This window comes from Rhinatrema bivittatum, chromosome 5 (assembly GCF_901001135.1).
Source record: "Rhinatrema bivittatum chromosome 5, aRhiBiv1.1, whole genome shotgun sequence".
NCBI classification, from domain to species: domain Eukaryota; kingdom Metazoa; phylum Chordata; class Amphibia; order Gymnophiona; family Rhinatrematidae; genus Rhinatrema; species Rhinatrema bivittatum.
In genome coordinates this window covers 121,415,719-121,441,398 of record NC_042619.1, presented here as the reverse complement: position 1 = coordinate 121,441,398, position 25,680 = coordinate 121,415,719, and the positions used below count along the sequence as shown (strand labels likewise).

The window sequence follows — 25,680 nt, the reverse complement described above, 5'->3', positions numbered from 1 at the left end:
CGCAGAGTCCAGCACAACAAAAAAAACCTATGACACCAACATGAGACCTGTCCCCTAGACAAAGACATTTGGAGCAAAGGCAGAAGGGCATTCACAGGTCCATCATCCACACCATCTCTGGTAAACACAAGATCAGCACTACTGGGGCTTGGAACTCCTTTAAAGCAGGTGCTATCCTCCTTCATGGTACAGGAGACCTCATTGGTACTGTGCCAATTTTTCTACATTTACCTGGTGCCTTCTTTAGTGCAGAACATGCTATCTAAAATGCCAATGCTCAGACTGGAAATACCAGCACCAATTTCCTATATGGTGCTGGTGGCATTGATGAGAATTACTCCAGCACAGATGTAGGTACCCCAGCATAGAGCCCAGTCTGTTCAATTCGGGGTGCTTCAGAGCCTCATCAGAGTGAGGATGATCCAATCTGGGTCTCTGAAGAAGATGTCTCTTCTCCAGCCAGATCCTAAGAGCACAACAGTATGTGGACCAGATTGCTGAGTTGGTGAGAATGTTTTACCTCCCTGACTCCTCTAGATAAGGAAGAAACTTTGAAGCCTCTTATCCAAAATGGGAGAGCTATTTCTGCAGTCTGTAGCACAACCTAGTTCCACACCAATGTGTGGCCAACCACAAGCACTGACAACTTTGAGAGTTAGCCCCCAACAATAGGGCAAGCTCTTCCCCACCAGTAGAGAGTTCTGTGTAGAATCAGAGGCGAGAGATGAAAGTCTTAGCTGGCTTAGCCTCCATCCTGAATATCTCCGATGAAACAACAGAGGTCCTCTCCCTGGTTGCTTTTGTCGTCGTTAGGGTCATGAGTTAGTGTTCCCTCCCTGATTAGATTCAGAGGAAAGTTTTACAAGAATTCCATCAAACCCCCTATCTGTCTTGCTGGAACATTCTTCCCTTCCAGAACACACCTGGTACTCCAACTTCCTGGACAAATTAGCAAAGTCATTGAGCAATAATATTAGAAAAGATCCTAGAACAGAGATTTTCAGTCTTTTACAACTCCTACACCCGCTAGCCGACTCAGCAGCGATTGTGGTGTACCAGCTGCTCCTCGATCTGCAATCAAGAGTGTTACAAAATTCCATCTCATGTTTAATGGTAACCTGGAAACTGAATTTTGAAGTACAGCATACAATAGGCCCCAGACCTTGGGGTAGTCCAGCTCCCATATTACTCAGTAGTGTTGAAGTCTGCCCTGAAATGGGCCAAGAAGTCTCGTACGATCTCAAACAATCCTCCTGGTATGGACCCGAGACTCCTAGGCACATTTAGGGAGAAGATCTTTCAGAGTTTGATGCTAAGTGTTCACATTGCAGCCCATCATTTGTATATGTTCAGTACTTACAAGAGTGCATTAAGAAGCTAAAACCCTTGATGGACTCTACTAACCAGGAGCAGACCAAAGTTTGTAGGGTATTGGCAGATGCTGAAGAATTTGAAAGACACTTTCTCCCTGCCAGCAACAAAAACTTCAGCGGCAGCCATTGGGACAAGTAGCATGCCCTAATTAAGGGCACTGGCTTGCATGAAGATGTGCATGAGTGACTGGCAGATTACTTATGTACAGATGATAACTTGTTTGGTGAAATGGTCAAGGAAACTGTAGCCCACATTAAAGAGCAATAGACCACCATTTGGTCCTCATTAGCTGGGGGAGGAGACTCCTCCTCCTCTGTGTCATTACTTCTATAGACGAATATTTTCTGTTCATATCAGAATTATCAGATCATACCTGCTCTGCAACAGCTTTGGCCTAGAAGTGAAGCACAGGAAAACAGTCCAAGATACTGTAGCAGCTACAGACAAAATCTGGGCCTAGTTTTTGATGAGCCTCAAGTCCAAATCTTCATCTACCCTGGTGGGTGGCAGGATTCAATTATTTCTGACAGAGTGGAGAAAGATCACCAAGGACCATTGGGTCCTTAAAGCTCTGGAGTGTAGCTTCCACCTGCACTTCTTCTGACTTCCCTCAATCCACCAGGATTCAGTCTTCAATTCGGATCCATCTCAGTCGACCTAGCTTTGACTGGACGTGGAATCGTTTCTCCAGCAGAAGGCAATAAACGTTCCTTCCAACTTTGACTGGACGTGGAATCGTTTCTCCAGCAGAAGGCAATAAACGTTCCTTCCAAAGATTGTAGCCAAGGGTTTTACTCTCAATACTTCCTCATTCCCAAGAGAAATGGAAGGGATTGGGGATGGGCTGAGACTACTTCTGGAGTTATGAAGGTTAAACAAACTTCTGACCCAGTTCTACCAAACATACCAGTTGGAGGTCGACTAAGCCACTTTACACAAAAATGGCATCATATCACTACAGATCATTGGGTGCTAGCGATCATTGCACAGGGTTACCATCTAAACTTTCTAACTCTTCCTGCGGACTCTCCGCCTCTACAAGCGTGGAGACTTACCGACCACTCTGTTCTTCTAGAGCAGGAGGTATCTCTTCTCCTCCAGTCCAATGCTGTAGAACCCGTTCCTCTTTCCCAACAAGGACTGGGGTTCTATTCCAGGTACTTTCTGATCCCAAAAAAGTCAGGAGGACTTCGACCAATCCTGGACTTGCGGGCCCTCAACAAGTACCTTCACAGAGAAAAGTTCAAGATGGTAACCCTGGGCTCGCTTCTACCTCTGCTACAAAGAGAGGACTGGCTCTGCTCTCTAGACCTCAAGGACGCTTATACCCACATTGCGATAACTCAGTCTCATCGCAAATACCTCCGATTTCTAGTAGGCCAAAACCACTATCAATACCGAGTGCTCCCATTTGGTCTGGCATCCGCACCGCAAGTTTTCACCAAATGTGTCGTAGTGGTTGCAGCATTCCTCAGGAAGGAAGGTGTCCATGTATACCCCTACTTGGACGACTGGTTGATCAGGGCCCCAACCCAGCAAATCGCTCGGTCCTCCCTGACCCTGACAATTCAAACGCTTATTTCGCTGGGATTTCTTGTCAATTACGAGAAATCCTACTTTCTCCCATCTCAAACCTTATCCTTCATTGGAGCAGACTTGGACACCTTACAGGCAAAAGCCTTCCTTCCTCATCAACGTGTCCAAACCCTTGTGTCCCTAGCTTGCCAATTGCAGTCTCAACCTATAGCAACAGCTCGCCAATTCCTCATTCTGTTGGGACACATGGCCTCTTCAGTTTATGTGACTCCAATGGCCCGTCTAGCCATGAGAGTCATGCAGTGGACTCTGAAATCACAATGGATACAAGCCACACAGCCTCTGTCGACCGTTGTTCGCATCACCCATGCACTCCGTCTGTCTCTTGCCTGGTGGACAAATCGATCCAACCTCCTCCAAGGCTTGCCCTTTCATCCACCAGATCCTCAAATAATTCTCACCACCGACGCCTCCAACGTCGGCTGGGGAGCCCATGTAAACAATTTACAAACTCAAGGATGTGCCTGGTCCTCTGCTAGCTCTCTGACACCATCTAGAGAGCCCTATTTACTGCTGGACACCCGGATTTAAACTGTCATTTCTGCATCAAAAACGCTGTTTCTCCTGCGTTCAGTGGCTGGAAGACCCGCCCCCTACATGACATCATCGGGGAGCGACCTACCCACTTAAAACCGCAGCGACCTGCAGAGGGGCTTCGTGCCTGGTCCTCTGCTAGCTCTCTGACACCATCTAGAGAGCCCTATTTACTGCTGGACACCCGGATTTAAACTGTCATTTCTGCATCAAAAACGCTGTTTGTCCTGCGTACAGTGGCTGGAAGACCCGCCCCCTTCATGACATCATCGGGGAGCGACCTACCCACTTAAAACCGCAGCGACCTGCAGAGGGGCTTCGTGCCTGGTCCTCTGCTAGCTCTCTGACACCATCTAGAGAGCCCTATTTACTGCTGGACACCCGGATTTAAACTGTCATTTCTGCATCAAAAACGCTGTTTCTCCTGCGTTCAGTGGCTGGAAGACCCGCCCCCTTCATGACATCATCGGGGAGCGACCTACCCACTTAAAACCGCAGCGACCTCCTGGCGTCGCGCGACGAAGGAGCGCGAGAAAGGGGCTTGCCCCTTCGTTTTCGCACCGAGACTTATCTAACTACAAATTCTCCTTATCGTTCAAAGACTACTTCGACATCATCATGTCTATTCCAACAGTCACTGGCAACGGAAACTATGGACCCATACCAGCTACAAGAAAATCTTTTAAGACTCTTAACCTAGGTAACTCTAAATTCTGTACTAGAAACTCCTTAGTCACTGTATTATCAACCTTGTTTACCATGTCTGTTATAACTTACTCATTTATGTTGTGTAATGCACAATCCGTGCGCAAAAAAATCCCAATACTGTCAGATCTAATACTGAAAAATAACCCTGACTTTTTTTTAATAACGGAATCATGGCTTTCAGAAACCGATACTGTACTCTTAAACTCGCTATGTCCATCAGGTTACTCAGCTTTCTCAGAACCTAGATTGTATAGAAGAGGTGGTGGTATTTTAGCCATTATTAAATCCTCACTCTCACCTAAAAAAAAACAGCTCACTGTCTCAGGTCGCCATGAAGTACTACTCATAACAACTTTTTTCTTAAACATCTGTATTATTTACTCTCCACCAGGATGTTTACAATCTGATTTATCAAGTTTCATTGAGCTTATAGCCTCTCTTCCAGTCGACTTAAGCAAAACCATTATAGTAGGCGATTTTAATTTACATATTACACGCCCTTCACTCATAGTAAATGCTTTTCTGGACGCCATGTCAGGCCTAGGCTGGGAACAACTTATCCAATCCTCTACACATACAAAAGGTCAAACCTTAGACCTGGTTTTTATCAATTCCAGTTTTTTTCTCCAATATCCCGGAAAAAACCAAGATTACTGCAATACCATGGTCAGACCATTATTTAATCAATTTTTCCCTTAATATCACTCATACAAAAACATTAAACAAAAAGGATTCACAATCCATAGTCAAACGAAAGTTCACTACCATAGACACCTTCCTCGATACAGTAGTACCCAATTTACCAACTACGCTTGCTCCTAACATTCAGGAAACCATTGATAAATGGAATTCTGCTATTTCTTCTTCATTAAACTCAATTGCTCCTTTAAAAACAATAAAAATACAAGCAAACAAAAAAAACAAAACAAATGCTCCCTGGTATACAAAAGCTTTGCATTCATTAAAAACTTCACTTAGAAAACTAGAACGCAAATGGAGGAAGAATAAAACCCCTGAAACAAAAAATGCATATTATTCCTTACTACGTCAATATAATAAAAACATTAATTTAGCAAAAAAATCTTACTATGCAAATCAAATTGCCAAAGCTAATGGAAACCCTAACATACTATTCAATATAGTAAAAACTCTAACAACCACCCAAAAAGAATGTTCTACCTTTTTTGACACGGCTCTATGTAATAAAATTGCTAATCATTTCAAATCAAAAGTCACAGACATTTCAAATCAACTCTCCAAGCTACCATTTCCCTCCTACAATAACCTTGAATCTACTTATACATGGTCCGAATTTACACCAGTTTCTGAAAACACTATTCAAACCATTATCAGAAAACAAAACCCCTCTAACTCACCCGACAATCCGTGTTCTGGTACCTTTTTCAAAGCCTTAGGTCCTCACGCTAGCAATTTTTTAGCACTATTAGTAAATCAATCTCTAGAAAATGGCTTCTTTCCATCTTCCCTCAAAAAAACCTCCATACTCCCAATTTTAAAAAATAAATCAAAGGATGATTTTGATCTTAACAATTTCAGACCCATTGCTACATTAACATCCCTAGCTAAGCTGATTGAATCAGTAGTGTTATCTCAATTATCAAATTATCTGTCAGAAAATGACATACTACACACAAACCAACATGGATTTCGCAAGGGTCACTCCACTGAAACTCTTCTGTTGACTTCATTTGACACTATATTTCGGGCTTTTGATTCTTACACAGATCACATCATTGTTTTCTTAGATATTTCCGCGGCTTTTGATACTGTTGATCACCAAATTCTCATCTCCATTCTCAAATCTATAGGTATTTCGGGTGCTGTATTACAATGGTTTATTTCATTTTTGTCTGATCGCATTCAACAAGTCAATATAAACAATCATTCTTCTGAACCATACTCTATTGCGTCGGGTGTTCCACAAGGTTCTTCTCTATCCCCTATTCTCTTCAACATCTATCTACTACTTCTTTGCCGCATCTTAGCCTCACTAAACATACAATTCAAAATCTACGCCGATGACATACAGTTTATGGTACCATACAACACCTCTTGGACTCACACATTATCCTTAGTATCTTTATACCTCACGACTATTGACACATGGCTCTCTCACAATAGACTAAAACTAAATAAAAAAAAAAAACAGAAATAGTCCACCTCTCATCAATTACAGATTCATCCATAGTTCCCCCCCCCCTCAATTAGTATTTATTTATTTATTTATTTATTTATTTATTTATTGTTTTTGTTATACCGAGTTTCATGATAGGCATCACATCAACCCGGTTTACAAATAACAAGGAGTGTAAAGCATAACGTAACGTAAAAAACAATATTTTCAATAAGAACCTTGAACTTTAAATACAGTGAATCAGAAAAAGGGAGAGGGAAAGTTACAAAAAACAAGGAAAATAAACTTGGGATGGAAGGGGAGAAATTGAACAGCACAATATTTACATTTCAGCCTATTGATACATTAGAATAGCAAGTGAAAAATGAAACGGTACATAGGTAATCAAATGAATAAATATGACAGTTGTGAATGGTAATAGTATGATAAAAGTATCACTATCCCCATCTCCAAATCTGCAAAAAATTTAGGTATAACCATTAATTCATATCTTTCATTAAAACAACACATATCCATAATTACCAGAAATTCATTTTATAAGCTTCAACTCTTGAAACGGCTTCGTCCTCTACTTTTCTTTCACGATTTTCGGACTATACTTCAATCACTCATCTTTTCTGGGCTTGACTACTGTAATTCTCTTTATATAGGTCTCCCAGATAACACACTTCACCCACTTCAACTGATCCAAAACGCAGCAGCACGTATCTTAACAAACTCTTCCATAAAAAATCACATCACTCCGATACTTCAATCATTACATTGGTTACCAATTAAATACAGAATACAATTCAAGATCCTGTCCATTATACACTCTCTCATCTACACTCCTAATTCAATTACCTTATGTTCCATTCTCCGGATTTACAAACCCACCAGACATCTAAGATCACTGGATTAAAACCTCTTAGACATCCCATCACCACGACAGGCCCGTCTTGACATCACCAGAAAAAGATCATTCTCTGTCATTGGACCAATCTTATGGAATGCATTACCAGACTCTTTAAGATCCATATCCAACTCCAAACACTTCAAAAAATCCCTAAAAACACATTTATTTCAATCTGCTTTCCATATATCACACACTAAATAACATAACTACTTCTCCATCACACAGGGCACAACATTATTATATATTGATTTATTTTTTATGTAAACTATTCATTGTTTTAGATTTTTATTTTTATTATATATTTTTGTAATTTTGAGCTTTTATAATTTGATAATCTTTATGTTCTTTTAAATTTAAATCTTTATTTACATTTGTTTTTTATTTAGTTATGTAAACCGTTTTGATTAAACACTGTTTGTAAAGACGATATACAAACACTTTTAAATAAATAAATAAATAAATAAATAAATAAATAAATAAATAAGGATTCTGGTCTCTAGAGGAAGCCAAACACCAGATAAATTTCCTGGAGCTTCGGTCAATCCGATACGCTCTCCGGGCTTTTCAAGATTGCTTATCACATCACGTAATCTTGATTCAGACGGACAATCAGGTGGCCATGTGGTACACCAACAAGCAGGGAGGCACAGGCTCCTTCCTTCTCTGTCAGGAAACTGCGCAGATTTGGGCAGAAGCCCTCTCCCGTTCGATGTACCTCAGGGCCACCTACTTGCCGGGGGTAGAAAATGTCTTGGCAGACCGGCTAAGCCGTGTCTTCCAACCACACGAGTGGTCACTCAATCCCTTGGTAGGGACGTCTCTTTTCCAACAATGGGGTTATCCACACATAGACCTCTTTGCGTCCCCTCAGAACTACAAAGTGGCCAATTACTGCTCTCTCATTCGGACTCAGTATTCTCGGCCCAGGGATGCATTCTCCCTCCCGTGGTCAACAGGTCTGCTTTATGCATTCCCTCCACTTCCTCTTCTGTCGAAGACTCTTGTGAAGCTACGTCAGGACAAGGGAACCATGATCCTGTTCGCACCTCACTGGCCACGCCAAGTGTGGTTTCCCATACTCCAGGATCTCTCCATCCGCAGGCGCATTCCCTTGGGAAAGGACCCGCATCTGATCACTCAAAACGACGGATGCCTCCTCCATCCCAATCTCCAAGCCTTATCCCTGACGGCATGGATGTTGAAAGGTTAGTCCTTCAACCACTTAACTTATCGGATTCAGTTTCTCGTGTCCTCATCGCTTCACGAAAGCCTTCCACAAGAAAATCTTACTCCTATAAATGGAAAAGGTACACATCATGGTGCACTTCTCAGTCCCTTGATCCCCTTTCCTGTCCAATTCCTACATTTTTGGACTATCTTTGGCATTTGTCAGAATCAGGTCTAAAGACCTCTTCCATTAGAATGCATGTCAGTGCTGTAGCCGCCTTCCATAAAGGTATCGGGGGTGTCCCTATTTCAGTTCAACCCCTTGTAACACGCTTTCTTAAAGGCTTGCTCCATTTGAAGCCACCTTTACGTCCTCCGGCCCCATCTTGGGACCTTAATCTGGTTCTTGGTCGCCTTATGAAACCACCCTTCGAACCTCTTCACTCCTGTGACCTTAAATATCTCACATGGAAAGTGATTTTCCTTTTGGCTATCACTTCAGCTCGCAGGGTTAGTGAGTTGCAGGCCCTAGTTACCTACCCGCCTTACACTAAACTCCTGCAGGACCGGGCGGTACTCCGCACTCACCCTAAATTCTTACCTAAGGTAGTTTCAGAGTTTCATATTAATCAATCCATCATACTACCTATTTTCTTTCCCAGGCCCTACTCCAACTCTGGGGAACAGACTATGCATACCCTCGACTGTAAACGTGCTCTAGCTTTCTATCTAGACCGTACAATTGCCCACAGAAAGAGTACTCAATTATTTGTCTCTTTCCATCCTAACAAGTTAGAGCAACCCGTGGGTAAGCAGGCTCTGTCCTCCTGGTTGGCGGACTGCATCTCTTTCTGCTATCAGCAAGCAGGCATTCCCTTTCAAGACCGTGTTAAGGCACACTCAGTGAGGGCCATGGCGACTTCAGTAGCTCACCTTCAATCGGTGCCGCTTCCTGACATCTGCAAGACTGCTACCTGGAGTTCTCTCCATACATTTGCAGCCCACTACTGTTTGAACAAAGCTGGAAGACAGGATTCCATCTTCGGCCAATCTGTCTTGCGTAACCTTTTTACAACATGACGTACCAACACCCTTCCGCCTACCCGGTGGGGTGCGGATGTCCTCTACCAAATTCCACCCCAGTTGTTGTGCCTGTTGCACGTCGTTGGGTACTTTTGGTGCACGTTCGGACATCCTCAGCTCGGTACTCACCCATTTGTGAGGACAGCCATCCTGCTTGTCCTGTGAGAAAGCAAATGTTGCTTACCTGATGTAACAGGTGTTCTCACAGGACAGCAGGATGTTAGTCCTCACGAAACCTGCCCGCCACCCCGCGGTGTTGGGTTCGTTTTCTTATTTTATTTTTCGGCACTGCCTGTAGCTTTGAAACAAGACTGAAGGAGGACCCCTGCTGGCTGCAGGGTTAGTGCCGTGCTGGGCATGCCCAGTAGGGGCCAGTCAAAGTTCCAGAAACTTTGACAGAAGTTTTCCCTGGTTGGGCTCCATCCTCGATGTCACCCATTTGTGAGGACTAACATTGCTGTCCTGTGAGAACACCTGTTACATAGGTAAGCAACATTTGCTATTTGTTTGTTTCCTGAAGCTTATTTATGAGCTTAGCCTTTATATGGCTTTTCAATTTTGTTGTTAATATTAGCGAAGATGTTAACCCCTTTGTATGTTAGAATTCTATAAAATAGGTTCTCACAGGACAAGCAGGATGGTAGTCCTCACATATGGGTAACATCATCAGGATGGAGCCCAATCACAGAAAACTTCTGTCAAAGTTTCCAGAACTTTGACTGGCCCCTACTGGGCATGCCCAGCATGGCACTAACCCTGCAGCCAGCAGGGGTTCCCCTTCAGTCTTCTTTTTTCCGCGCAGGAATTTTCCTCACGGACTTAATTAAAATTATTTTGCCCCACAGGGGTCCCTCCTCTAACTTTTCTCAGGCCGTGGTACTCCGGTAAGCTTTTCACCGTTTTTCGTCGATTACCGTCTAGTTTGGCCCTCGTGGCCTACTGGCTGTCGACCATACTGCGTCTCGATTTTTTCTATGGCCATGGCGTCGGGGTTTCGTCAGTGCCCGGACTGTACTCACACCATGTCTATCACAGACCCTCATGGAGTCTGTGTAATGTGTTTAGGCCGTGAGCATGATATACTGACTTGCACCAAATGTGCCCTTATGACACCAAAAGGTCATAAAGCCAGAATGGAGAAGATGGGACTTCTTTTCGTGCTCAAACCCCGACGCCATCCATCGCATCGACTTCATCGGAACTGGCACCGTCGAAGTCACACCACCATCGACAACCGTCCAGTGACCGCCCGCCATCGACGTCTTCACGGCCATCGACTCCCGTTTCTCCCCCTCAAGATCGAGGGGATCGAAGGGAGAAACATCGGCATCGTAAGTCTCGGACCGTCGAGGGAGTGAAATCATCGACCTCGCCACCGTCCAAGCCACCATCGAAGAAGCCCCGTCCAGGAACGGCACCGACCACTCCTGCGACCGGGACATTGAGGCCACCATCACCCGATCGGGGTTTGGGAGTCGCGATTCCGCCTGTAAAGGTGGTCCCTCCGACTGTGCCTCAGCCTCCCTCTTCAGTCATGGAGCCGGAGCTGATTGCCCCAGGTCTCTGGGAATAACTGGACCGGCTGGTCCAGGAGGCCATCGACAAGGTGATGCAACGATTCCAGGTTCCACCGGCACTGAGAGTGGAACCGGTCACCGACCCGATTCCAGCAGCGCTGGCACCGCTGCTATCCCAGATGGAGGCGCTCATGACTGCCCTTCCACCGGTGATTCCCGGGTCTCCAATGGCTCCGATGCGCTCCCCGATGACACCTTCATCGGGAGGAGAAACACCGTTTCGCATTCCTCCTTCGGGGGTATTGCCTCAGCCATCGATGCCATGTCGTCCCTCGCCACCGATTCATTCATCGGGAGCGATAGGCACATCGGCGCCATCGATGCCTTCGATGCCGGCACTGATGCCCCCCAGGGCATCCATGGTGCCCTTGGTGATTCCTTCGATTTTTTTGGAGCCTCAGCCGGGCCCTTCAGGTATCCAACCCCCTTCTCGTCCTACAGGTCAGCCTGCTGATCCTTATGACACCTGGGGTGATGATACTTCCACAGACACTGATGATTTACCTTCACCTCCTTCTCCTACTGAAAGTAGAAAGCGTTCTCCTCCAGAGGACCTCTCTTTCATTAATTTTGTGAAGGAAATGTCAGAATTGGTCCCATTTCAGCTTCAGACAGAGCAAGATGATAGGCACCAGATGATGGAGCTTCTCCAATTCCTGGATGCCCCTAAAGTGATCACTTCTATTCCCATTCATCAAGTTATTCTTGACCTCCTCAAAAAGAACTGGGAAAACCCTAGATCCATTGCCCCAGTACACAGAAAGGCTGACATTACTTATCTGGTACAGTCAGCCCCTGGCTTTCAAAAATCTCAGCTTGACCACCACTCAGTTGTGGTACAATCAGCTCAAAAGAAAGCAAAAAGGACGAAACCACACTCCTCTACCCCTCCGGTCAAGGAACACAAGTTCCTAGACAATATTGGTTGACGAGTGTTCCAAGGGGCCATGCTCATCTCCAGAATTGCTTCTTACCAGCTGTATATGACCCAATACAATAGGGTCAATTTCAAGCAAATACAGGACTTTTCTGAAACCCTGCCTGACCAATTCCAAGAACATCTTCAAACCCTTGTCAACAAGGGGTTTATGGCAGGAAAGCATGAGTTAAGAACAGCTTATGATATCTTCGACACCTCCACTAGAGTGTCTGCAACTGCCATTTCGGCAAGACGATGGGCCTGGCTCAAGTCTTCTGACCTTCACCCAGAAGTACAAGTCAGGCTCTCTAACCTGCCATGTATAGGAGATAATCTATTCGGTGAACAGATTCAGCAAATAGTGGTTGAGTTAAACACCATCATGAGACTCTCAAACAGCTCTCATCGATACCTTCTGGCTTCCCTTCTAGACAGCCCTTCAAGAAGTCATTCTTCCGCCCAAGGAAGTACTATCCTCCACCAACAAGGTCCCGAGCTACGAGGCCTTATCAAAAATATGAGCCTCGCCAGCCCCGGAAGCAAAAGCCACAAGCACCTCCCCAGCCGGGGCCTGCTTCAGGTTTTTGACTTTCACTTGGAGAGCAGCAGCCTGATCCCTCTGCCAGGCATACCAGTGGGAGGTCGATTATGCCATTTTCATGGAATGTGGAAATCAATCACAACTGACCAATGGGTGCTAGCAATCATTGCCCAGGGTTACCACCTGAACTTTCTTGCTCTTCCACCGGACTCCCCACCTCTACAAGCGTGGAGAGTAACCGACCACTCTGTCCTTCTGGAGCAGGAGGTTTCCCTTCTTCTCCAGTTAAGAGCAATAGAACCCGTCCCTCTTTCGCAACAAGGCCTAGGGTTCTATTCCCGGTACTTTTTGATCCCCAAAAAATCCGGGGGGCTTCGTCCAATCCTGGACCTACGTGTCCTCACAAGTACCTCCAGCGGGAAAAGTTCAGGATGGTAACCTTGGGCTCGCTTCTACCTCTTCTACAAAGAGGAGACTGGCTCTGCTCTCTGGACCTCCAGGACGCATACACCCACATTGCGATATCTCCAGCTCATCGCAAATACCTCCGGTTTTTAGTAGGCCCAAGGCACTATCAATACCGGGTGCTTCCATTCGGCCTAGCATCGGCACCACGAGTCTTTACCAAATGTCTCGTAGTTGTCGCAGCCTTTCTCAGGAAAGAAAGTGTTCACGTCTACCCCTATTTAGACAACTGGTTAATCAGGGCCCCAACCCAGCAAGCCGCTCGATCGTCCCTGGATTTGACCCTACACACTCTAATTTCTCTAGGATTTCTCGTCAATTACGAGAAATCCTATTTAGTCCCATCACAAACCTTGTCGTTCATTGGGGCACACTTGGACACCTTACAGGCAAAAGCCTTTCTACCTCAGCAACGAGTGCAAACCCTCGTGTCTCTCGCTCACCAGTTGCAGTCTCAGTATACAGCAACAGCTCGGCAATTCCTTGTCCTTCTCGGACACATGGCGTCCTCAGTCCATCTCACACCAATGGCCTGCCTGGCCATGAGAGTCATACATTGGACTCTGAGGTCACAATGGCTTCAAGCGACTCAGCCTCTGTCAACCATTGTCCACATCACCGACGCACTCTGTCTGTCCCTCGCCTGGTGGAAAGATCAGAACAATCTCCTCCAGGGACTGCCTTTTCACCTACCAGATCCTCAATTCATTCTCACCACCGATGCTTCCAACCTCGGCTGGGGAGCTCATGTGAACAATGTACAGACACAAGGATCTTGGTCTCCAGAGGAAGCCAAACACCAGATAAATTTCCTGGAGCTTCGAGCTCCCTCATTCGCAGCAAACACTCTCAGCCCAGAGATGCATTCTCCCTCTCGTGGGCAACCGGTCTGCTTTATGCATTCCCTCCACTTCCTCTTCTCTCGAAGACTCTCGTGAAGCTCCGTCAGGACAAGGGAACCATGATCCTGATAGCACCTCACTGGCCACGCCAAGTGTGGTTTCCCATACTCCAGGATCTCTCCATCCGCAGGCACATTCCCTTGGGAACGCACCCGCTTCTGATCACTCAGAACAACGGATGTCTACGCCATCCCAATCTTCAGGCCTTGTCCCTGACGGCATGGATGTTGAAAGGTTAATCCTTCAACCACTTAACCTTTCAGATTCAGTTTCTCATGTCCTGATTGCTTCATGGAAGCCTTCCACAAGAAAGTCTTATTCCTATAAATGGAAAGGTTATACCTCATGGTGTTCTTCACAGTCCCTTGATCCCTTTTCCTATCCAATCCCAAGGTTTTTGGACTATCTCTGGCATTTATTGGAATCAGGTCTAAAGACCTCTTCCATCAGAATGCATGTCAGTGCGGTAGCCGCCTTCCATAAAGGTGTCGGGGATGTCCCTATATCGGTACAACCCCTCGTAATACGTTTTCTTAAAGGCTTGCTCCATATCAAGCCACCTTTACGTCCTCCGGCCCCTTCTTGGGACCTTAATCTGGTTCTCGGGCGGCTCATGAAACCACCATTCGAACCTCTTCACTCCTGTGAGCTAAAATATCTCACATGGAAAGTGATTTTCCTTTTGGCTGTCACTTCAGCTCGCAGAGTTAGTGAGTTACAGGCCCTAGTTACCTATCCGCCTTACACTAAACTCCTGCGGGACCGGGTGGTACTCTGCACTCACCCTAAATTTTTGCCTAAGGTAGTTTCAGAGTTTCACATTAATCAATCTATCATACTACCTATCTTCTTTCCCAGGCCCCACTCCAACCCAGGGGAACAGGCTCTGCATACCCTTGACTGTAAAACGGGCTCTAGCGTTCTACCTAGACCGTACAGTTGCCCACAGGAAGAGCACTCAGTTATTCGTCTCTTTCCATCCCAACAAATTAGGGCAATCTGTGGGTAAGCAGATTCTCTCCTCCTGGTTGGCGGACTGCATATCTTTTTGCTATCAGCAAGCAGGCATTCCTTTCCAAGACCGTGTTAAAGCACACTCTGTGAGGGCCATGGCGACTTCAGTAGCACACCTACGATCGGTGCCGCTTCCTGACATTTGCAGGGCTGCCACCTGGAGCTCTCTCCACACTTTCGCAGCCCACTATTGTTTGGACAAAGCCGGAAGACAAGATTCCATCTTCAGCCAATCTGTCCTGCGTAACCTGTTTCCAACGTGACGTACCAACACCCTTCCGCCTGCCCAGTGGAATTCAGGATGCCCTCTACCAAATTCCACCCCAGTTGTTGTGCCTGTTGCATGCCGTTGGGTACATTTGGTGCATGTTCCGGCATCCTCAGCTCGGTACTCACCCATATGTGAGGACTACCATCCTGCTTGTCCTGTGAGAAAGCAAATGTTGCTTACCTGTAACAGGTGTTCTCACAGGACAGCAGGATGTTAGTCCTCACGAAACCCGCCCCGCGGTGTTGGGTTCGTAACGTTTTGTTATTTTATTTTTCGGCACTGCCTGTAGCTATCAAATAAGACTGAAGGGGGACCCCTGCTGGCTGCAGGGTTAGTGCAATGCTGGGCATGCCCAGTAGGGGCCAGTCAAAGTTCTGGAAACTTTGACAGAAGTTTTCTGTGATTGGGCTCCATCCTGATGATGTCACCCATATGTGAGGACTAACATCCTGCTGTCCTGTGAGAACACCTGTTACAGGTAAGCAACATTTGCTATATCGTCATACAGTATTTCATAAAAGTATTCACATAGTTTTTTGTAAACCAATCTGTTTTCCATCAACTTCATAGGGGTCAGCTAATAACGGAGCAGAGATCACAGAATATCGATTGGAATGGGGAGGAGTTGAAGGATGCATGCAGATCTGTTACTGTGGGCCTGGATTCTCACATGAAATTAAAGGACTGTCACCAGCAACTGTCTATTATTGTAGGGTACAGGCAAGTAAAGAGAAATAAATTTGTAGTGCTACAGTTCCAGTTATGCAAGAAAGAAAATGTTTAAGTTGTATACTGGTTTATTCTCTGTTTTATCTTTTGCAGGCAGTGAATGTTGCAGGTGTAGGTTCTTTTAGTGAAATTGTTGCATGTATGACTCCAGCCTCAGTACCTGCTGCTGTAACTTGCCTTTGGGGCATGAAGGAAGAGGAAGTGGAACATCCACAATACTCCCCTTCAACATGCCTTGCCATTCAGTGGGAAAAGCCATGTGACCATGGTTCAGAAATCATTGGCTACAGCATAGACTATGGTGAAAAACAGTTTCTATCAGTTGGGAACATTTCAGGCTACATTATAGAAAATTTGCAGCCAGATACAACATACAGGTATGATATTCAAATGTATAAGGAAGCTATATTATTTTCAAAGAATGAAATATATCCCTGAGATATTAATGTCTGTGTACTTGCTCCAGCGTTTCAGATTGTTTTGTCTGTGATAGCGCTGTGATGAGAAATTTCAGTACTCTCTAAATTTTGTTGCTGCGATTTTTGAACAATTTTGAGATTGTTGACTGTTCTTTACTTTTAAATATTTTTCACCTGTCTTTCCTTCCCAAGAAAGAAAAAAAATCTATCATTTTTCATTTTCTTCCCATTATATCAGAAAAATTTCTGAATGGATAAGAGCCCATTTTAAGTTGTCAAAAATGCCATCACAAGATGGGTAGCCAGGGCCTCCATAAGCTCTGTCTCAAATGCTTAAGTCTGCATCATGTTTTGACAAATGCAGCCCATGGGGGAAGATGTCTCCAAGAGCCATAAAATACAGTAATATGAAATTAAAATACATGTTATTTTTAGAAAGAGAAAGTTTGGGTTAGGATTAAGCAGAGACCTATGGTGCCAAAAGAAAGCATGTCATCGGTGCCAAGGAAATCAACATGGAAGAAAGATGACACTAAGAAAAAATAGCAATATGAGACTATGCAAAGCATCACCACCTGTTTTAGTTCCTGAATCAAATGCCTTTTCAGGGTAAGCTGCTCTGGCAATGATATTACTTCTTACCTGAAGCCTTCCTTCAGCGATGTGGAAGGATTTGGTTGCAAAATGTCTGATCCATCTAGCTTTCTACTTCAAATCTGTCTACAGAAGTTAACATTACAGATATCATCTCAATCTTCAATTGCATCTGATCAGAAATTTCCTTCCCAGAAAATATCTTCATCTCCTGTATCTAAGCAGAAGTCTTTTATCAATGGATTCTCCAGTTATAATACCAGGCTATGCGGATTCAGAGCGCTTGGATATATTGGAGTCCATCCATTCTATAGAGCAATCCTTTGAATTATTACTGGATTCTTCCCCAGAGCTCAGAGGAGTAATATTCCTCCTGAGTACATTGACATATCCTGTCTTTTTACAAACAATTTCAGAGAATATACCCGTTGAACTCGAATAAACTAATGAGCAAGGGATGTTGAAGTTTATTCAACCACAGAAACAAATAGTTCCGGTGCATAAGGCATTGCAAGGCCTCAAGACCAAAATATGGAAAATTGTTATTGGTACTACTTGCAGCTAAGAACATAGATATAAAATACAGCATACGATAATGTCCAGGACACTCCAAAAAGTTCAATTACCTCATGATTTTGTGGTGGAGTGGCTATGAGAAAGGCCAAGGAATCTAAAGCTTTTTTTTCAATTCCCCCACCTAAAATAAACAAGGCTAATGAACAACATCGGGGGGGTAAAAACACTTCCAGTACACCATGCTTCAGTTAAAAGTAGCAGCACATTAGTTACAAATGGTGCAATTTCTTTGCAATACTCCAATCTCATCAGGACATGCTATAGAGGTTAAGTTTCTAGATGCCATAAATGTCTGCATCATAGAGCATCTATTCCTAGAACTGATGAGAGGAGCAGTTTATTTAGATCTAGTCCTCAGTGGAATGCATGACCTGATGCTAGGGTTTACTCTGGTGGAGCCACTAAGAAATAATTCAATCAAATTTGACCTAATCATTGAAGGGAGGACATTAAGTAAAACTACTACAGTAGTATATAACTTTAAAAAAGGAGATTAGACCAGGGGTGCTAGAAGGCTGGGATTAAGAAGGCTGCTTAATTTTCTTCTTTGCTGCCTCTTGAGATGAATCGCTACCTTGTTTACCTGTCTTTGAGTACCTTCTTGGTTGGTATCCCATGAATTTTCTCCCTGTCCTGGATACAGCAGAAGCAATCTATCATGCTGAAATAATTGATCCTGCTGCTAGAACATCAGGAGTGTGCAGCAGATAGAGCTGGGCCTGAAACCTGGAGGCCACTGCTGTAGTCCACTGCAAAAAGGCAGCATGCTGCAAACACAGATAGTTTAGAGAAGGGCCACAGCTGGTTTGGGCTGCTACTGGTGAGTTCCAAAGCAACTTTTGTTGCTTTTCTCTGTTAGAGGGAGGTACAGTGACTGGGGAACAGCACAAACATGAGTTAAATGCTTAGTAGAAGTTATGCATGGATAGTCTTCTGCATCGATGAAAAATGTTTTGCTGCAGGAGGTTTTCAACTACCCCATATAAGCCTGCAACCTGTGAGGCTTTGAAGCTTGGTGGGTTCTAGTCTAGCACTGTGGTCTTTTCGGGGTTACTTCCTTCCATCCTTGGATCTGATTACCTGCCTGTGAGTTGTGCTCTGAGTCATTATGAAACTTGTGTGATTTCCTGGGCTAGTGACTGTGATTCTTTCTCTCTACTGCCTGAAAAATGATTCTTTCTAGTTCTTTGCTTAATTTTTCCCCACTGTTTATGTGCATACAAGTCTGGGGCACCATTCCTGAGACTAGGGGTGCTAGAAGGCTGGGATTAAGAAGGCTGCTTAATGGATGATGGAGCAGAAACCTTCATATGCTGCTGCTCTTGCCAAGTGTAACAGAGCTCCTAGAGGCTCAATGGATAATACTTAAGTGTTCCCTGATGTCTTTGAGGGCAAGACTCTATTGGATCCCACTCTGAAATGTGATGTCAGTTATTTCTGACCTTGTCAGGGAAATTAAGCGCTTCAATCAGATGTCAGTAATGCTATAAATGACCTTAAAGATGAAGTCAAAGGATTAAAAGAGAGGGTATCTCAGAATGAAATTCAGATGAGGAGCAGATTGATTCAACAGCAGATTTTTATAGGCATATGAAGTAGTTTAAAGAATGCCAAGATGATCTTGAAAATTCCAATGGAGGAATAATATTAGAGGTCTTGGAGACCCTTGGTTGGATAACAATAAAGATATTGCTAACTTGCTTAATGTTATTTTCCAGACCTGTGTCCCTAGCTTTAGAGAGCATCCTGTTGACAAGAGAATGCACAATTAAGCTCTGGAATTTGTTGCCAGAGGATATGGTTAGTGCAGTTAGTGTAGCTGGGTTCAAAAAAGGTTTGGATAAGTTCTTGGAGGAGAGAAGTCCATTAACTGCTATTAATCAAGTTGACTTAGGGAATAGCCACTGCTTTTAATCGCATCAGTAGCACGGGATCTTTTGGTGTTTGGGTAATTGCCAGGTTCTTGTGGCCTGGTTTGGCCTCTGTTGGAAACAGGATGCTGGGTTTGATGGACCCTTGGTCTGACCCAGCATGGCAATTTCTTATGTTCTTATGAACATAGGATTGGGAAATCCCATGATGGAACCTGCAACTATCCAAGGTTCATTGTTGCATGTGTACACTGTTTTGAGGATAAACAAGCCCTGCTTAGTTTCTCCCGAGGTAAAGAAAGTTTGTAATTCAAAGGCAAAAAGATATTTCAAGACCTGTCTCAGTATATTCTGGAAAGAAGGAAATGTTTTCAGCCCCTGACCTCCATGCTGAGGGACAAAGGAATAAGATATTGGAGCTTCCCATTTGCCTTGCTGAGCTGGAACAATGCAAAAAGGTTGCGGATCAACTGATTGGAAAATCTAAGTCCAAGAAAGGGCCCTCTTCTCTTGCAGAGCCTGAGTGTTCAGAAGTTTCCCCCAGAAGACGGTGCCATCATGGCTAAAGGAAGAAGTTAGGGTTCTTTTCTTCAGAACAATCAGATGGGGAGATAGAACATTCTGTAATGTGTAGAGCTGATTTTATTTTTCATGATTTGCTTCTAGTATTTATGCCAGCCATATTGCTAAATATTTCTGCTGTTTCTCATTAATGGCTTTATGAAGAATCCTATCATTGACTTGGATTGTATAGGAGTTTGTGCTTGATTATGTATATACAGTATATGCAGAAGTGGCTACCTTTGGTTCTTCTTTTCTATATGGATCTGTCTCCTAACCTTCTTTTTCCTTCTATCTTTACCGTTGTTGACTTGGGTGGATATGCATACTTTTGAGTATTAGCTTTATTTGGGTCGGTGCTTTTTCACAGGACAAGCAGGATGGTAGTCCTCACAAATGGGTGACATCACAGGATGGAGCCCTATACGGAAAACTTTTCTGTCAAAGTTTCCACAAAGCTTTGACTGACACTGGCACACTGAGTGCACTGAGCATGCTCAGCCTGCAATTAACCCTGTGAGCCACAGGTGTCTCCCTCAGTCTTCTTTTTTCCACTCTGCAGTAAACATAGCGGTTGGAGCTCTGTGAGGAAATTTTAACTTTTTTCCTCATGGAAACACTTTACTTTTTACTTCAACAGACACTTTTCCCTGTACGGGTCTCCCTCCGCTAACCTTTTTACGACGCTCGGTGAGTACTTTGACTTATTTTTTCGGTCGGTTCCTGTCACTTTCTGGCCTGCTAACCGACTGAGGCCTTCCCTTTCCCTATTTTTTCAGTTAGCTACACATAGCCTGGAGTGTCTCTCTGTGACACTCTGCTTGGTTATTAGCGCCAGTGGGACAGGGACTTCAACGGTCTCCGTTGCCGCCAGGGCCCCTTTAGTTTCGTGTCCTTTGTTCCCCGGTACCCTCGCGCAGTCTATGCCCCATCGCTACCATAGGTACCCCTCCTCAGACCGCCCTGGATTTTTAGGTTCCATCAGTACCCCTCCCCCGTGGTACTCTGATGCCATCCTCCCTGCATCGTTTTTATCAGTGCTGCCAGGTTTTTTACTCCTTCGCGCTGTTTTTTCCTTGGGCTCCTGTGGTGCTGCCTTACCCGGGTGAATGCCCTCGACGCACACCTTGTCTCGTTGCTGCCATCCATACTCGGGTTGATGCCAGCATTGCCCAGGACACTCAGTCGATGCCAGGGTTACTTTCCTCGATGCCATCCCTTAAATTATGGATGCCGTCGATGTCCAGAGCCTTTCCATCGAGGTTCAGAACCTTTCCAGCGATGGGCATCGATGCCAGGTCGATTCCATCAATGGACATCGATGCCAGGGCCCATTCCATCGATGGACATCGATGCCAGGGCCCATTCCATCGATGGACATCGATGCCAGATGGTTTCCATCAATGCCAGGTGGTTTCCATCAATGGACATCGATGCCAGGTCGATTCCATCGATGGGCATCGATGCCAAAATGGATCCATCGATGTCAGTGTTTCTTCCATCCATGGGGTCCATGCCAACATCGATTCCATCGGTGCCCAGGTCGGTGCCATAGACAGCCCTGTCCGTGGCGCCGATTCCACGCACACATTTGCTACCCGAGTCAGTCCAATCGATATCGTCAAGGTCTGTGGCCATACTGTCGATGCCCGTGGCTATGCCACTGAGGACGTCGGCGCCATACATCGATGCCCTCGACACCCACGTCGTTCCCATCGGTGTCTTCGACGTTCCTATCGATGCGGTCACCAACTCCGTCGATGCCAGTATCTCTTTTCGATAATGACGATGTTTTTCTCGACTATTCGATGCCACATCGTTCCCATAGATACCTATGCCAATGCTGTCAGTGCTCCATCACTGGCATCATTACTCTGGCCGAGTCATCGATGTTTTTTCATATCCAATTTTGACGATGCCCTCGAGGCCGCTTCAGCTGCCATCGATACCGTCAATACCAACATAGCACCGCCACATAATGCCCTTGCCTGCATACAATGCTCCACGCTTTGGGTTCTTTTTCAAGCCCCTTATTAGCAGAGCAGGCATGCTGACAATCTGTCATTGATCGCCATCCAGGACAGAGAGGGCTTCTATCTCGGCGCTGGGGAAAGACCGGGCCGAGCACTGTGGCACCCATTGTCGCCAACACAGTGATCGTCCGCCGCTGACGCCATCCAGCACATCGGTGCTATCCTTCTTGATGCTGGACAATGCCCGGGCAGAGCAACATCACCACTGCCATCAGCACTGATCAGTACAGTTTTGGCAGCCCTGGGTGATCCAGAAACACCGGATTGAGGTCCGACGGATTCTGCATTGGCGTCACGACACATCGAGCTGCTGCGATGAGGGAGGGGATCATGAGCTCATTAATCGGCTCCCCTGTTCCCGGCGTGCCCCACCGTCAAGTGGTGCGGGATTCTGGCCCTCTGTTTTCAATAGCAGTCGAAATGCCAATCACGCCTGGCCTGTCTCCTCTGTACCTATGCCACCATACCAGGTTTCAGAGTGAGGCGGACGTTTACATCCACGGCCTACCCCTCGAGGACTTTGGGGATCGACGGAGCCAGCAATCTTCACCGGCTCATCCTGCGGCGATCCACGGCGGATGGTAAGTACCCGCTTCTGCGGCATTCCCTTTGAGATGTGTTCTCTAATTCGGACCACATGGTTCGAAAAGTTCTGGGTCATGTGCCTTTCAAGAACTGTATTAATGTCACATATCGCTATGCTAGCTATGTTAGCCACAATACCAAGAGAAACCCCTCTATCATTTCTTTGGGATTGCGTCAGGGCTTCCTCCCCTTCCAGCAATGAGGCTCTGTTCTGATTAATGCTCTGTCCTCTGGTTCCTGCTTCAAAACCAAGGTTCAGGTGCGTTCGCTGATCTGCTAAACATGAGCTTCAGCAAATATTGCCTCAAGTACAAGTCCACCTTGAAGCCTGACGTCAGGTCTTAGTGTCGCCTTGTACAGCACACAGAAATGCGGGTACGACTTTACTGCTCACACTCCTGTGGGAGCTTACATGATATCCAGATTACTTCAGCCTCTCCACTGGGACACCCCCCGGTCTCCCATCTGGCCGGATATCAGAGCGGCCACCCCACCTTGAACCAAAGTCCCAGTACGCTCCCCCAAGCGCTACGAAGCGCATAGGGGGGAAGGGAGGGGGGTCGGGGAGTTTTAATTACACTATTCTTTCTTTCAACAGAAAGTAGTTACTCTCCGCACATCCTGGACCTCAGAAGTACCAACTTCCTTCAGAAGTCACAGGTAAAATGGTAACTCTCGTTCTCACAGGACAAGCAGGATGGTTGTCCTCACAAATGGATGACATCGAGGATGGAGCCCAACCACGGAAAACTTCTGTCAAAGTTTCTGGAACTTTGACTGGCCCCTACTGGGCATGCCCAGCACGGCACCAACCCTGCAGCCAGCAGGGGTCCCCCTTCAGTCTTCTTTGTTCCGTGCAGCAGTAGCCACGCGGTTAAGGAGCTCTTACCACATTCCTGACAGGAATTTCTTCTCGAACTTCTTTGAAGTAAAATTCGCCCCACAGGGGTCCCCCCTCTATCTAAATTTAGCCTGCGGTACTTCGGTAAGTTTTTTGCCGTTTTTCACCGATTACCGTCGAGTTCGGCCCTTACGGCCTGCTGGCCGTCGACCGTCCCATGGCTAAATTTTTGCTCAATGGCCATGGCATCGGGGTTCCGTCGGTGCCCAGATTGTACGCGCCCCATGTCTATCACAGACCCTCATAGAGTCTGTGTATTATGTTTAGGGAGTGAGCATGATGTCCTGACTTGCACCAAATGTGCTCTTATGACACCAAAAGGTCGCAAAGCCAGAATGGAGAAGATGGGACTCCTATTCCATGCTCACACTCCGACGCCGTCCATCGCATCGACGTCCTCGGAACCGGCACCGTCGAAGTCCTTCCATCGTCGGCAACCTCCCGGTGACCGTCTGCCATCGTCATCTCCACGGCCATCGACTCCCATCCCTTCCCCCGAGGATCGTGGGGATCGGAGGGAAAAGCATCGTCATCGACATCGCAAGTCTCGGACCGTCGAGGAATCGAAGTCATCGACCTCGGTACCGTCCGAGCCTCCACCGAAGAAGTCTCGATCAGAAGCGGCACCGTCCACTTCTCTTTCTGAGACATTGAGGCAACCCTCACCCCATCGGGGTTTGGGAGCCGCGATTCCACCGGTGACGGTGGTCCCTCCAGCTCAGCCTCAGCCTCCCTCTTTCCCGGAGCCGGGCATTGTTACCCCAGGTCTCCGGGAAGAACTGGACCGGCTGGTCCAGGAGGCCATCGACAAAGCGATGCAACGGTTCCAGACTCCTATAGCACTGACTCCGCCGCCGAGAGTGGAACCAGTCACCGACCCGATTCCAGCAGAGCTGGCACCGCTGCTCGCCCGGATGGAAGCGCTCATGACCGCCCTTCCACCGGTGATACCCGGGTCACCGACAGCACTGATGCCAAATTCATCGGGTGCAGAAACACCGTATCGAATTCCTCCTTCGGGAGTAGTTCCATCGATGCCTTGTCGCCCATCGCCACCGATACATTCCTCCGGGGCGATATGCACATTGGCTCCATCGATGCCTTCGATGCCGGCACCGATGCCTCCAAGGGTATTTTCGATGCCCCCGGCGATTCCTTTGGGTTTCTCCGAGCCTCAACCGGGACCTTCAGGTATCCAACCCCCTCCTGGTCCTACAGGTCAGCAACCTGACCCTTATGACACCTGGGGTGATGATTCTTCTACAGATACCGATGATTTACCTTCACCACCCTCTCCTGCTGAAAGCAGAAAGCGTTCTCCCCCCGAGGACCTCTCTTTCACTAACTTTGTGAAGGAAATGTCAGAATTAGTCCCTTTTCAGCTTCAATCTGAGCAAGATGACAGACACCAAATGATGGAGTTACTCCAATTTCTGGATGCCCCAAAAGTCATCACTTCCATTCCAATTCATCAGGTTTTTTCTGGACCTTCTCAAAAAGAATTGGGAAACTCCTGGATCTGTTGCCCCAGTAAACAAAAAAGCTGACTCTACTTACCTTGTACAGTCAGCACCTGGCTTTCAAAAACCTCAGCTAGACCACCACTCTGTCGTGGTAGAGTCAGCTCAGAAGAAAGCTAAAAGAATAAAGCCATACTCATCCACACCTCCTACTAAGGAGAACAAGTTCTTAGATAGTATAGGCAGGAAAGTATACCAAGGGGCCATGCTCATTTCCAGGATAGCTTCTTACCAGCTGTATATGACCCAATACAATAGGGTCATTTTTAAGCAGCTACAAGAATTTTCAGATACCTTACCAGAACAATTCCAACAACACCTTCAAAACCTCATACTTAAAGGATTTGAAGCTGGAAAGCATGAGATAAGAACATCCTATGACATCTTCGATGCTTCCACTAGACTGTCTGCTACAGCCATCTCAGCAAGGCGCTGGGCTTGGCTTAAGTCTTCTGACCTTCGCCCGGAGGTTCAGGACAGGCTCTCCGACCTGCCCTGTTTAGGGGATAATTTGTTTGGTGAACAAATTCACCAAATAGTTGCTGAATTAAAGGACCATCACGAGACCCTTAAACAGCTCTCATCGATTCCTTCTGACTTCCCTTCTAAACAACCATTTAAGAAGGAACCTTCTTAAATGGTTGTTTAGAAGGGATAATACTTCCATCCACGGAAGTATTATCTCCCACA

At 45.9% G+C, this 25,680-nt stretch overlaps 1 protein-coding gene across 1 annotated transcript in view; it reads left to right on the top strand.

Annotated features, from left to right (window-relative positions):
• The window catches only part of FNDC3A (fibronectin type III domain containing 3A), a 1,040,529-nt gene that overhangs the window by 845,155 nt on the left and 169,694 nt on the right, over positions 1-25,680 (top strand). Inside the window, 2 exon segments of the mRNA XM_029602861.1 lie at positions 15,772-15,921; positions 16,024-16,307. Of these exon segments, the coding sequence (XP_029458721.1) occupies positions 15,772-15,921; positions 16,024-16,307 (434 nt within the window).